The sequence below is a fragment of the Suricata suricatta genome, chromosome 4, assembly GCF_006229205.1.
Source record: "Suricata suricatta isolate VVHF042 chromosome 4, meerkat_22Aug2017_6uvM2_HiC, whole genome shotgun sequence".
Lineage (NCBI taxonomy): Eukaryota > Metazoa > Chordata > Mammalia > Carnivora > Herpestidae > Suricata > Suricata suricatta.
The window spans coordinates 114782148-114796327 of NC_043703.1; the positions used below are offsets into that span (position 1 = coordinate 114782148).

The window sequence follows — 14180 nt, forward strand, 5'->3', positions numbered from 1 at the left end:
ACAAACAGAGCTATCCAGGCACCCCTGGACTTCCCCTTCTTTAAAAGGATCCCACCCAACATGTCTCTCTTTCCTCCTCAGTTTCCCTCTATGTGTGAGAAAATGAGGATTCGCGTCATTGACTGGTGAGTGCTGAGTCTTGGAGTCTTTGGGGGTGACTATCTTCAGGGGTCACTGGGTCCTTCAGTTTTTCTCAGTTGAGGACACATAGTGGGAGAGTCTGTTTCAGGTAAGAGAGTTTGCTGGGTCGCCGGAGAAGGAGAGGGCGTGGGCTTTCTTGCGAAGCTTACTCACCACCCTACTCCAAGGCACAGAGGGCTGCCAGGTAGAGCAGAGAGGTCTCCAGCAGCCTGCGATCCCCTAGGGCAGAGGGTTGGCAGGAAGACTTCTTGGAGGAGGGATTTCAATAAGTCCAGGGTGAAAGCATTTCAGTGAGGAGAGGATTATACGCAAAGGCAAGGAAGCTGAAAAGAGTAGAGCTTCTGGGAGGCTGGGTTGTGACCCCCCTCCTCCCCACTCCACCATGGGGCTGCTATTGTGGAATGAGCACCTACTGTGTGCCAGGTCTTGTGCCCAGCAAGTATTTTACACACGCGACATCATGTGATCCTCAGCTTGATTCCTGGCTACTTTATAGATGAGGGAGTGATCTGTCTAAGGGGATAGCTGGGAAGCAGCTGAGGCAGGGATCGAACCCAAGCCTGCTGCTCCCAAAGCCGGTGTTCTTAACCACTGGGCTTTCTGCTTCTCACTATGTTAAGGTGATCTCTCTCACACCTGGAGGGTGGTTAGGGGTCCACGTGCATGACCTCCAAGACCTTCCAGACATCAGGCCTTCTAAAACAAGAGTTGTCCTTTTTCTGCCCCCAAAAAGTCTTGGCCTTGCGGTTCCCAGCGTGTTCTCCTTTGGTCTCGGGCCATGGTACCCCCAGCCAGGAGGGTAATGAGAGACCAGGGAAAACCCCCAGGCCACAGAGCCGTTAAAGTGTGCGCCAGTTCCCTAGGCCTAGAGAAAACAGCTTGTGGGAATTAGAGAGGAAAGCAACAGCCAGAAGGGCCAGGAGGGAGGGGCCTGGAGGGCCTTGACCGCAGGTATGTTCCGTGGGCAAGCGGTCGTGGGGAGGGATGTGCTTCATGGCCCCAGAACCACCTCTGTATCTCAGCTCAGGATGCGTGCGCGCACCTGTGCGGGGATGGGGCCGACGCCTCTGTGTGTGTCTGTGCCTGCGGACTCTTGTGTGGATGTGCGCAGGGGGGCGGTTGTGTTGGGTGTGGGGTGGCTGGGCCCTGTCTGGGTCCGTGTGAGCTGTGTCGAAGGCATCAGCATACTGTACAATCCAAACACATTACGGAATCTGGTGGTTGCATCTCTGGTTTGGGTTGAAGTGGCGTTTTTATTGTGAGTCTATTTTCAGACTTGCTGTATTTTCCAAAAGTAACCCCAAGCCCCAAAACCCAACTCTTGGCCAGAAAGTGTTCTGCTGCTGCAAGTTCCTATCCAGAAAAGTGCTTTCTTCCCAGGAAATGCAGATAAACTTTTGTTATCACCTGAGCCCTGGAAATACAATCTGGTCCACATGGCCTTTTCCTTGTAACTTAATCTTCCGCTCAATTCTTTCATGTTCTCTTTTGTTAAAGAACAGAAATTCAACAAGTTACTTCTACCCCATAAAAACAGAATCTTTCTCTTCCCGTTTTCTTCCCTTTCTCACACAGTTCAGATAAGACCAGAGGTCAGAAATGTCATCCCTCTCTCAGTGCTGGTCTTTCCCAGGGTCGGTCACGGAGGCAGCTGCCAGTTGTCTGCTGGTGATGATCTCACTGTAAGAGCTTACTACCATCCTTCATCAGGAAAAGTGATGCTGATCTCTGCTGACAATTCGTTCTTCCTAGTTAGTCCCCACCCTGGTGGGAAACTTTAAAGTCAAAGCTTAATCATCTGCCTGGGAAGTGCGAAGAGGAAGGAAAGGAGCAGTAGGGATCAGGTATCTGACGGCTGTAGCATTTAAAGCCCAAGCATGTCCTTCACAGTGGGGCCTAGGCGTGTCATCGCCTGAAACTGCCTGTGGCCGAGGTGCTCACAGGAGGGAGAGAGAGAGCCTACAGGGCCCCAAGGAAAATGGACCCCGAGAAATTTCAGGAAGGAGCTAGGTCGTCTTGCCCAGCCAGTCCAGCATTTCTCAACTTAGCAGTATGACGTTTTGGGCCAAAAAAATTCTTTTCTGGATGAGACTGCCCTGTGCGTTGCAAGGTACTGAGCAGCAGCCATAGTGTCTCTCTACTGCCTCCCAACCCCCGGCCCGTCCCCATTCAAAACTGTCTCCAGACATTGCTGAATGTCCCTGGGGGTGGACATTTCTGGCTCCAATCATCAATTTCCTCATTTGAGACTGGGACCAATTGTAGTCCCCACCTCCTCGGGCTGAGTGAGGGTCTGAGCGAATTCAAATGACGATGTTAGCACAATACTTGGCTTTCAGTAGGTGCTTAATAAATGCCAGCTATTCGCTGTATTATTGTCAAGGGGGCAGGTGTGGGACCCAGAGGGAGGGTCTACATGGGACGTAGTTGGCTAACGGACTCGTTATAGTCAGTCTGCTCAGACTCCTACCCGCAGTCCACGCTGGACAGGGACAGGCCCCTGTGTGGCAGGAGCACTGGATCAGGAGTCAGGACCCAAGTTCTGGCTCTGCCCCTCCCTCCCAGGCTGACCGTGCTTGGGCAAGGGCCTTCCATCTCTGAGCCTCAGTTTTCTCATCCGTGCAATGGAGAGGATAATAAAAGTACTAGTTCTCAAAGCTGTTGAGAGGATCCTTTGAGATTAAGGAGGTTAAAAGTGCCTCGCCACATATAAAGTCAGATATGGAAAGTAATCCTGCTTTAGCTAATATAAGCTAATTTAAGACTGTGGCCTTGGAGATAGTTTCTTCTTGGGATACCTGGTTTTCTCCTGGTCTGGATATTTCTTGAGCTTCTGGAACATTGCTCTCCCTGTGTCTGGGGGGTCTGGTTTCCTGAGCAGCCTCCTCTGCTCTCCTGCTCTCCCTCCTTCCCCTGGCCTCTTTTCTTTCAACCTGCAGATGTCTCCCCAGACATCCAGGCTGGCAGCCCAGTGTTGGTTGGCTGATGGGATGCTGGTGGTTGGCCAGATGGACGAGTTCCCTCCAGAGGAGTCTTGAGCAATATTTTCTTTCCAGTCTCTTCTTCCCTAGGATGACCAGGCCTCAGTAACATACCCAGAGTGAAGACTGGGACCCCTAGAGATGTATAACTGAGGCCCTCTCCTTCCTGGGTGGGCTGTGGTGTGCAGCCTCCCTCCTGTGTTCAGGCCCTCTCTGCCCCCTTCTCCAGGGACCGCCTCACTCACAATGACATCGTGGCCACCAGCTACCTGAGTATGTCGAAAATCTCTGCCCCTGGAGGAGAAATAGAAGGTAAGTTTCCTTCCCTTGTTCTGTCCTCTGATCCTCCACGCTTTCCCTGATCTACCCCTACCGGTCTTATACCTCTAGTTTTGAGAGTGCAGAAAAGGGATTATTAATTGTAAGGCATTTGCAGCCCATTTTCCATGAAGAAGGGCTGTGGCCAATGAGAAAGATGGGCTTCCAGGCACTTAGGATTCCCTACACCTTCGCAGTGGAAGCCACTGAATGGTGGATCAGAGGATTATTGACTCCTGCCGATAACATGGGTGGCTGCAGCCATTCTGTGCATCATGTTCTGTGTTGGCCAACTGTGTTCTAGCAGTTTCTATTTTGAAACAGCTTTCATTGGCCAGTTAAAAAGTAGGCCATGATAATTTTGTAAAATTAAAAAAATCATAATGAAGAATATAAAATTTGCCCATAAAATTGCCCATATGCTTACCCCTAGAGGAGAGCTAATTAATTATTAATATTTTGGGAGTTTTTGTGTATATGTATGCGTATGTACATGAACGTGTCTGTATATATGGTCATGTGTGTGTACATTAGAAACTGTTTTGAAAATTGCTTTTTGTCACTTGGGAATGTAACATAGATGTTTATTCATGTTATTAAATATTCTACAATATAATCTTAAATGAATACACATATTCCATTGTGCGAGTGTACCTTAATCCACATTAACTAGTTAATGAGGAATATTCCGGTGTTTTCTAGTTTTTCTACATTATAAACAACTAATTTTATATTGAATACTTTTGTAGCAGAATCTTTTATACAATTCATGATTTTTTTTGTATGGATACCTAGAAATGGAATTGCTGTATCAAAAGATTTTTACGTTTTTTAAAAAGCTTATTATTTGAGAAAGAGAGAGAGCGTGAGCAGGGGAGGGATAGAGGGAGAGGGAGAGGGAGAGAGAGAAAAAGAGAGAGAGAGAGAGAGAGAGAGAGAGAGAGAGAGAATCCCAAGCAGACTACATGCTCTCAGTGCAGAGCCCGATGCAGGGCTCAGTCCCACGAACTGTGAGATTGTGACCTGAGCCAAAATAAGAGTTGGATGCAAGCTGAGCCACCCAGGTGCCCCAGGATTTGTACATTTTAAAGCTATTTGTAGATATCAAAATTGCCCTTCGAAAAAACTAATGTACACTCTAATTACTCACATAAGCTTATTTTGTTCTACCTTCACCAACATAGGGTAAAATACTGTTAAAAAAGAACTTTGTTAATTTGATGGGTTAATTTCATTGTTGCCTTAATCATTTCATAAATAGGTGGTTAAGTTGATGAATGCAAGTTTAAAAATATTTTAATAATTATTTTATATTTACATATTATTTATATACTGTTTATTCTATTATAAGTTGCCTATTCATTGTCTTGGTCTGTATTTCTGTTTGTTTTCTTCTCACTGTTTTGTAAGAGTTATATATATACATATAACTCTTTTCCCCTGTTGTATATGTGGTAAATAATTCTTGTCTGCTTTATTTTACCATGTAATAGAATTTGATGTCTAGGAATTTAAAATTCATATATAGCTAAATCTGTTAACTTTTCCTTAGCAAATAAGGCAAGGATCAAACATTACTTTTTTCATAGTTGTTTTTTGGTAATACTAACGCTGTCTATAATAATCTTTTCCCTATATTTTGAAATGCCACCTTTATCCCCTACCAAATTCTTAAATGTGTTCTTGGGCCTGTTTCTTGATTTTCTATTATCTTTAATTGGTATGTCTGCTTGTTATTTCTTAGATTTGGGTATCCGGGTTATTCTGGCTCTATAAAATTAATTGGAAAGATTTAAAGTCTTTTCTAACATCTGGAGCAGTTTATATAGCATAAGAATATAGCCTTTTGAGGGTTTGAAAGAATTCACCCATAAAACCAGATGGGCTAGGTGCCCTTTTTGAATGGGTATTATAGTCCTAGCTCTTTAAAAACTTTTCAGTTTCTCCTGTGATCACTGTTATTTTTAGTTTGTTACTTTTACTGTAGTCAATTTTGATAATTTTTTTTTCATAGAAATGTGTTCACAATGCTGAGCTCTTCTAATTTACTTACATAGTGTTGTGTAGAGCAATCTTTTATAATATAAACAATTCTATCTGTGATGTTTCCCATTTTCTTATTTCTAATGATATGTGTTTGAGTCTTCTTTCTTTCTTTTTTTTTTCTTGGTTAACTTTGTTACAAGTTGCCTTTACTCCCAGCTTTGTTTCAAAGACTCAACTTTGGGATTTTATTTATCAATTCTAATATTTTTTCTTTATTTTCTAATTTTTTCTCTTAAAATTTTGTCACCTCTCATCTTTTTATTCTTTTCTTTTCTTTATTCTATTCTTGGTTCCTTTTAAAACTTTCTAATTAACTTCATGTGCTTATTTTCAAAATCTCTTATCTAAATGATATGGGTTTTTGTCCCATATGTCATGCTTGGGAAGGCCGTCAGCAAACCCCACGGTTATATTTAACTCTATTTTTATTTTTTTATATTTAAATATTTAGCCCATTTTGAATGTATTCAGATGCCCTTTCTGAGAGCAGTCTGATTTGATTTTTCTAATGAGATTATGCTTGTAGGAATGCATCTTTTCTTCTTACAGTTAAGTTACTTTGATCTAACTAAGTGCGGGACTCTTCATTGAATTTTATCTGAGACATGGTGAATTCTTAAATCTGCATTGAAGGGGGATTTATTCTAACGTTAGTACAAGAGCAGCGGAAGGCAGGGTGGGGTAGGTGATAAGAGCAGGACCTTGAACCAGGCAGCTTGAGTCCCAATTCTGCTTCTTTGTAGCTGAGTGAGTCACTTTTCCTCTCTCTCGCCAGGCCTCATAAGGCTGTTGTAAAGATCCAGTGAGATTATAAATGTAACATTCTTAGAGTGTCTGGTACGCCTGAAAGCCTAAAGTAAAGTAACGTTTGCTGTGTAGTATCATTATTATTGGCTTTCTGCATCATTAATCTGATCTTTTCCCCCGTACCAGTTCTCCTTACTGCTTTCCACGTGGTTTAAAATTGGTCACTGCATTTTGAGTTTCTTGTCCTGCTTCCATTCCCCTCTGTCATTCCTTTTATATTTTTCATTTTCGTTTTTGTCGGTTCTCTCCCAGAAGTTTTGCTTTGTTCCATAACACCTATGTCTTCCTGCACTCTGTTGAGAATTCCAAATCGTTTCCGGAGGCCTTCAGGTGAATGCTCTCTGGAATCTTACAGAGGCTGCGTCTCTACTTTGGTTAGCACTCTGTGACTCCTCCTTTCTCCTTTACTCACTCTCTGGCAAGGCCTGGTCGTTTATGGTGTCTTTCTACGGACAGGGTACCTTGTTTTCTGTCTATTCACCTTGACAAATCTTTACCTGGAGCACAGGTTAATGTGTCCGCTTTCTCGAAGATTCCACCTAGTGCTCTTGAAGTTGAGCAATCAATCCTTTCTTCTACATTCTCTGAAACATTAAAAAAAAACCAACCCTCCACCTTTTAATTATAGAAAATTCAAACACACACCTGAAAGTAAAGGATTGTGCAGTGAAATTCCAGGTGTCCTCAGGCAGCTTATATATCTAACTGCTCTCTGTCATTCTGACTTCATCGTTGGTACTTTTAATTGGTGGAATACACAAAAACTACCATCCACAAGGCACTGCTGTCAGGGCCCCTCCTGCTCCAGTCCCCTCCCCCCACGAACTGTGGGAATAGTCATCCAGGATGCAGGTGCTGTTCAGATAATTTCTGAGAATGGCTATTTTGGATGTGCAGGTAGAAGGATTTGAGGTGGGGTCAGTACATCATGAGGGAGGGGTGGGAGGGAAGGCATTCTGGACCCCTTGTAGATCCAAACTCCTGGTATGGAAGGAATCTTCTCCAGTTTGCTGATTGGTGCTGTCTTCCGCCTTAGAATCCAGGGGCAGACCCTCATAGAAGCACAAAATGCCCTTCTGACTGTTTCCTGACAGCTGCTATTTCATGAGGCTGCAGCTGTGCCTGCCATCAGCTGCCCGAGGGAGAGTTTAGATCCCTCTCCCCTCATCAGTCTTCATTTCTGTTGGTGATGTTGGCCTTGATCTTTTTCAGGGTCATGAAGGTTTTAAAGAGAATGTGAGAAAGATGTTTACTTGGCCACTAGATGGCGCTCAGGTCATGGGCAACACTGCATGGTTCTGAGGGGTATTCTGAGGTGGGTTCATCCTGTCCCACAGACTGTTTTGGGAATAAATGAGACTCTTCTTGCAACAAGCTAACCAGTTTTAAATGTGTTATTAAATAGCTTGATCTCTGAAACAATACAAAAGTTTAACTTACTGCTCAAAATGGAACTGTTCTTCATGATTGCTCTAAGGTCCCTTCCATCAGAGGTGCGTCTCTGAGACCCTGAAAGTTGGTATTTGCCTTGCTCCCCACCCAGCTTCTCCCATTTGTCCTGAGGCCACCACAGAACGCGTCCCTCCAATTTTCCTTTCAGCTGTTTGTATTCTTTCTTCCCATTAGGGGGTTCTAGCACATCGGGGCAGTGCTTGACTCTATTTTCTCACTTCTCAAAACCCCCACTAAACCAAACTGTAAAAACACATTGTTTCTCTATATTCCTCCACCACATGGTTCACCAGATTATTTGGTACAACCAGGAGTTTTTGTTTTCATGTTTTTGCTTTTATTTCCAGTGAGGACAGGACCTAACACTAGCCTCTTAAGCACAGCTGCCCACAAGTTTGCCTGGGCACACTTAAGTATTACTTGGACCCTGTGCTCCAAAGCATTTAGTAAAAATTTTGTTTTCTGAAAAGGAGTGATTTCCTTAGAAGCTGCAGTTTTTTCTTTTCTTTTTTTCTTTTTTTTTTTTTTAGAAGCTGCAGTTATTTCAAAAGGTAATAGGCACACGAGGCCAATGGAACTGACACGGATTCTTTTATAATTTTATATATACGAAAATCATACTACGTCGATGGCACTTATGTCCTACGGTTTTTTCCACAGCTAAGAAATACATAGAGTTTTTTGTTTTTATTATTTTATTTTATTTTTCCCCCTTTGGTCTTCGGAGCATAAATGATGATTTCCCAGCAGTCCTCGGCTTCTCCCCTGGTCTGGCACGGGCTGGTGTCAGGCAGCCAAACTGTGGACGTGGGAGATTGCCGAGAGAAGGAGCCGACAGGGCTGGTGGCAGGTAATGGCCTCGGCTTCTCCAGGAGCAGACATGGGTGTCCCAGGGCACCGTCTGCAGGGCTGTGATGTGTGGCTCCCCAGGCCGGGAGGGCCTGTTTTTGGGGTTCTCTGGCCTCCCTCAGGTGAAGGAGTTGGGCCGGGTGGCGCAGGCCACAGGACTGGGAGTATTCATCTGTGTTTTGGGGCTTCTTCAGCCACGGTTCCCTGGGCTTAGGGAAAACATAGCAAAATACTTGCATTTTGGCAGAAGGGTGATGAGGACTAAATAGAGGCCTTGTCTTAGGTAGCTTCACTTGTCACTCTGCCCTTGACTTTAGGACACAGAGGAGAGAACCTGGAGACCTATGATTCTGCCCCCAAATCAAGAATTGTTGGTCTAAGTTGTCAGCAGGGTCATGTCTTACTAGGTGCCTAGTGCTGTGTCTGATTAGGTTTGTTGAATGGACAAACGAATGAATAAAGAGATGAAGGAATTAATGAAAGGTACCGTTGGGAAATAGGCTTCTCGGCAGCCACCGCTTGGTCCTCCTGGACACCAGAGGAATGTGTTAGTCAGATGGCTGGTGGGGTAAGGGGGACACCAGTTTACAGCCAGGATTCAGAGTCAGTCTGTGGATGTGAAGTGGAGTTTGCCTCTGCCAGAAGCACATGGCGGTCGGAACTCTGACCTTGGCCTCATTAGACTGAGATAACTGGCCGGGTCTGTTTGTAATCATTTGGAAGGAGCTTAAATGGAATCCGCTTCCTTCCGGTGGGCCCCGGCCATGGCTCTCCTCAGGGCTGCAGCTGTACCCATGTGGGTCCTCGCCCTGCTGCTAACAGCTCCCCTATGGCCAGAGGCCTGGCTTCCCCACGGATGAAAACCTATTCCTGTGGATATGAACATGGCCATGAGTTATGGTTTCTGGCAGCCCTGACTTCTGCCAGCCGGGATTCCTAGCTGAGGCCCGGCTGCAGAGAGCTGCTGGGCTGGGTCCCAGGGCCTTGGCCCCTGCAGGTGGCCCTTGCCCCCTGCTGCCTTCTGCACCAATGGGTCAGCCTTGTCCTTGTATCTGAACTTCCAGGTTCCCTTTCTCTCTTGCCTTTACTCTTTCTCTCTGTGTCCCTATTCATCTTCCTTCATGATATTTTGCTCAACTCTTGGCTCTTAACTACAGTCATGAAGCTACGGGAAAATAGTTACAGATATATTTTTGGGAGGAGACAAATAGGTGAAGATGACCAACAAATGAAAATAATCAAAGATTTCACCAACCATATCCACAGGCTTGGTCATGCCCCTAGACCTGGTTACACTTAGCTAGTTGGAGGAGAAAACAGGGAGAGTCAGAGTGCAGGAAGAGGCTGAAGTCAGAGAGGACCATGGAAGGAGACTTAAGGGTGCCCACTCCCTTGGGGGCATCTTATATCTACCTTAGAAGTGAGGGACAGATTCTAAGAGCCCAGAAGGGTGCTAGAGCATCTCCTTCCTTGCTTCTCTCATTTCTGGACATCCCTTACCAGAGTGTAGGGGTATATCCCAGGGTGGAGAACCTCCAGCTGATGGACAGAGTCTATCACTGTGCTTCACTTGAAGTGGCAGGTGCCAGAAGCCAGATCCCAGTGCCTGCTGTTGTAAAAATGCAACATGGTGTGCTTGCCGGCAATACTGAAAATGGCCACTAGATGGAGGTGTCGTACCTTGAAATGCCATTGCTCAGGGACCTTGGTCCCAAGTGTTAACCTGCCTGTTGGGTGGAGTGCTGGGTATGCCTCACTGCCTTTCATGTTTCGCCCACCTTTCTTTGTGTCTGTGCTTTGTTTCCCTCACTTGTTTGGCTATATTACAGGGGAAAAAAAGCACAATTTCTTTTCTGTGTTGTTACTTGAATGTATTGAGTCAAATTTCGGGTCCCATTTTCAATTGGCAAACAGAACACGCAGACACAGGTAGGCAGACACCGGTGGGGAGGGACCTGGGGAGTCATCTTGCTGCTGGGGACTGTGGTGGTGGTGCAGTAATGACTTAATTTGTGATAAATCCACAGCTGGAGGGGAGTGGGGCCTTGGGCCACATCTATTTCCCACACAAGAGCTGTCCTTCCATCTGTCTCTCTGCCGACTCTCCATCCACATGCCTGTTCATGTAACCAGTCCTCCTAGTCATGTCCATCCTAACCCCTTTTCCATTTCTTTGCACTTCAGAGGAGCCTGCAGGTGTGGTCAAGCCTTCTCCAGCCATGGACCGTATGTGCTTTCCTGGGGGTGGCCAGGGGGTGGGCTGTGGGTTTTTAGCTGGAGGGGAGAGGGTGCTAGTTGCTGGGGACCCGATTTGCTTGAGATGGGACTGAGGTACACCACCATGGTCTCTGAGCTTACCTTTGGCTGTTACTTCTGTACTGTGGTTGAATATGAAAATCGCTTGGAATGCTTTAAAGACAGTTCCCCATGCAACCCCTTCCAGAATCTGCTAGGCTCCAGCTCAGGCTCAAATGAGTCCATTCTCACAGGCAGGGGGCGGGTGGGGCTGGGCGCTGGGCAAGGCATCTTGGGGACCAGGAGGAGGCCAGGGCAAGTCGAAAACTCTTGAAGTTGGAGTTTACAGGGTAAATTGCAATGGAGATGATTGGCACACATAATTAGTAAAGCTCACGTTAGTTTCCTTCGCCTGGGCCTCCACCTCTGTCCCAGATGCCAGAGTCCTGTGTGTGCTGGGGACTGGAGGGAGAGTGGTGACAGGCGCATGGCAGCCGGCTCTTTGGGGAGGTATGCTCCTGTGCTCTAGCCCTGTCCCTGCCCACTTCTCTTTCCCCCAGGGTCTTGGCACTTGGTGGGACTTGGGGTCCACAGCTCCTGCTGTCCTTAAGTCTGGCCCAAGCATTTCCTTGCTGAGGCCATTTATTTTCCATTTGTTCGATACCTACCTTGCCCCATCCTTGCTCATAAGGATTGGATCCCAGATGGCTCCTGCTCGTGGGCGCCCTTCCCATTGGGGGCATTTTGGAAACAGCCCCTCCTCCCTTCCTCTGGAAGAGATACCTTGGCTTCTTCGGGTTCCCAGAGTATTATCCACTGACATCCTGTCCTGGGAAACTTGACCGTTGGCTGGAAAATCATGACGTAACAACAGAGAGCCTCCGAGGAGACAGTGATGTAGAGAAAAGATTCCCCTCATCCCTGGTGGGCTTCCCCTTCACACTGTCCTCCAACCTGTTCTGCTGAGGGCTGGTTCTTTGTACAATGCAAGGAGGGAGAGAGAGGGCAGAGTCAGGGCTGTTAGGTGATCTGTCTCGACTTCATAACGACGTGGTGGGTATGGGGGACACATGGGGGAGTGCCCTATGCATTGGGACATCTAGCTAGGTGCCCACCCTGGCTCCCTGGGTGATGGCTTCTCTGGTCACCAGACTCTGGGGCCTTCTTTGTGCATCCCTGAACTCCTGTGGAAGACGGAGTGGGGGTGCAGGCTGGGATGTGGCCCGAGACGGGCAGGGCAGTGGAGCCCCCAGGCCTCAACTTTGCATGCTGGCTGAGTGCATGGGCTTTGAGGTTAGACCATTTGGGCTATGCCACTTTGTAGTGACGTGTTCCTTTGCATCTGTGAACCTCAGTTTCCTCATCTGTGAAACAAGATAATAAAAGTGTTAAAAATCTCCACGTCTCATCATAGTGGTGAGGGTTAAAGGGCCCCTGGGAGACAATGGTCAGTGTCACGGTTCTTTACGCACTTACGGGGGCTGCATCCTCTGCATGTTCAGGGAGCTGAGGGCCAAGGATGGGCTCGGGCCTGAGGTTGGCAGGGCTGAGCACTAGAAAGCCACCCTGGGCCGGCCCTTTTGACCCCCACCCCTGTCTCCCAGTGGATGACCATCTAGGCTTCCTCCCCACCTTCGGGCCCTGCTATGTCAACCTCTATGGCAGCCCCAGGGAGTTCACTGGCTTCCCGGACCCCTACGCAGAACTGAACACGGGCAAGGTGAGCCGGCTGACACCCCCCCCAAACCCACATCCCCAGGCCTGCGTGTGGGGCTCTTCCAAACTGGGCAGTGTCTGCTCCAGTCTGGAGTCCAAGAGCCTGAGGGAGCCCAGGGCCAGACAGCGTCTCCTCAGAGAACCCTCCTTCTACGTGGCCCCTCTTGGCTCCTATTTCCTTCTTACTCCCCTTCCTTTTGCTTTTCCTTCAGGGCCAGCCTCATCCTCCTCCCCTCCCCCCCACCCCCGGCACCTTCTTCCTGGCTCCCCCGAAGGACCCAGGCCTTATCTGTCTCAGGTCTCATCCATTCTCTGGCTGGGTTGGACTCTGGTACTGACCATCTGGGTGGCTTGTCATGTTCCCTGTACTCTCTGGGTCACCATTTCCTTATCTGCAGAGGGTTGGGGATAGCTCTGGTCGTCTGGGAGATGAGCCAGGACCAGATCAGGCCCCTTTTCTCTCTCTCTTCCCTTCCACCCACCCTGCTGCCATGCTTCTGATGACCCAACCTCCCCTCTTAGGGGGAAGGCGTGGCCTACCGAGGTCGGGTTCTGCTCTCCCTGGAGACCAAGCTGGTGGAGCACAGCGAGCAAAAGGTGGAGGACCTCCCTGCGGATGACATCCTTCGGGTGGAGGTGAGGGGTGTGGCTCTGGAAGGAACGAAGGAGGTGGCGACCCAAGGGGGCTGGCTTCTCTTGTCCTGGTGGAGGGCTTGGCTATACCCACAGTCTGTCCCCTCAGCCCTCTGGGCCTCCGTGCCTAAGCTGTGAAATGGGAACAACCCCACAGCTACCCTACCTTCCTGAGGGATGTTCAGAGGCTCAAAGAAAATAAATGAAAATATTTTAGAAGGCTAGAGCTTGATGCAAAATGAGAGGTCTGTTTTATAACAATAAGGTAAAGACAGTTAACGCTTATTAATCACTCACCATATGTCAAACACTATGCTAGTGACATTTGATGTCATTGAGGCCTCCTAGCACCTGTCAGGTTCATCCATTTTACAGATGAAGAAACTGAGGTTCAAACATATCAGAGCAGCAAGCGGTAGAGCTGAGCCTTGTGTCTAGCAGGCAGCTGTATGGGGTCTGCATGGTGGTTTAAGCTTTCAGACCCTAGTCAGAAAGCGCTGATCTTCTGTATGACAGCGCAGAGCCTCATGCAGAGCTCAGTCTCACGAACCCTGAGATCATGACCTGAGCAGAAATCAAGAGTCGGATTCTCAACCAACTGTGCCACTCAGGCGCCCCTCTATTTACATTATTAACAAACCCAGTTGTGTAACCATCTTCTCTCTGCCTTCCATAAAGGGGATTGCAAAGACATCTTGGGATGTGTGATCGAGTGCCTGCCATGTCCTCAGCCCTGTGCCTGATGCCCCCAGGGGACATTCATCCCAAACACATGGCAGCTGGTGTATAACGCAGAGCTGGACGGTGTGGTGGAGACCCTGAGGGTCGTGGGCTGGGAGCTCTGCGCAGAGGCATGGTGGTTGTGGGCCCTTGGCCCCTTTTGAGTGGCAGATGGAGGAGACCAGGCACCCCCAGGGTGGTGGTGCCACTGCTGCCGGTTTGGATTAAGAAGCAGCATGACCTTGGAGGATCAGACCTTATTAGAGGAACGTGGCCAAACAC

At 47.7% G+C, this 14180-nt stretch overlaps 1 protein-coding gene across 1 annotated transcript in view; it reads left to right on the forward strand.

The window, feature by feature from the left end:
• DYSF (dysferlin) overlaps nucleotides 1-14180 on the forward strand; it is a 209043-nt gene that overhangs the window by 77244 nt on the left and 117619 nt on the right. The window contains exons 16-20 of the mRNA XM_029938519.1: nucleotides 82-125; nucleotides 3352-3434; nucleotides 10779-10820; nucleotides 12434-12549; nucleotides 13068-13181. Coding sequence (XP_029794379.1) covers nucleotides 82-125; nucleotides 3352-3434; nucleotides 10779-10820; nucleotides 12434-12549; nucleotides 13068-13181 — 399 coding nt within the window. The remainder of the gene's footprint in view (nucleotides 1-81; nucleotides 126-3351; nucleotides 3435-10778; nucleotides 10821-12433; nucleotides 12550-13067; nucleotides 13182-14180) is intronic.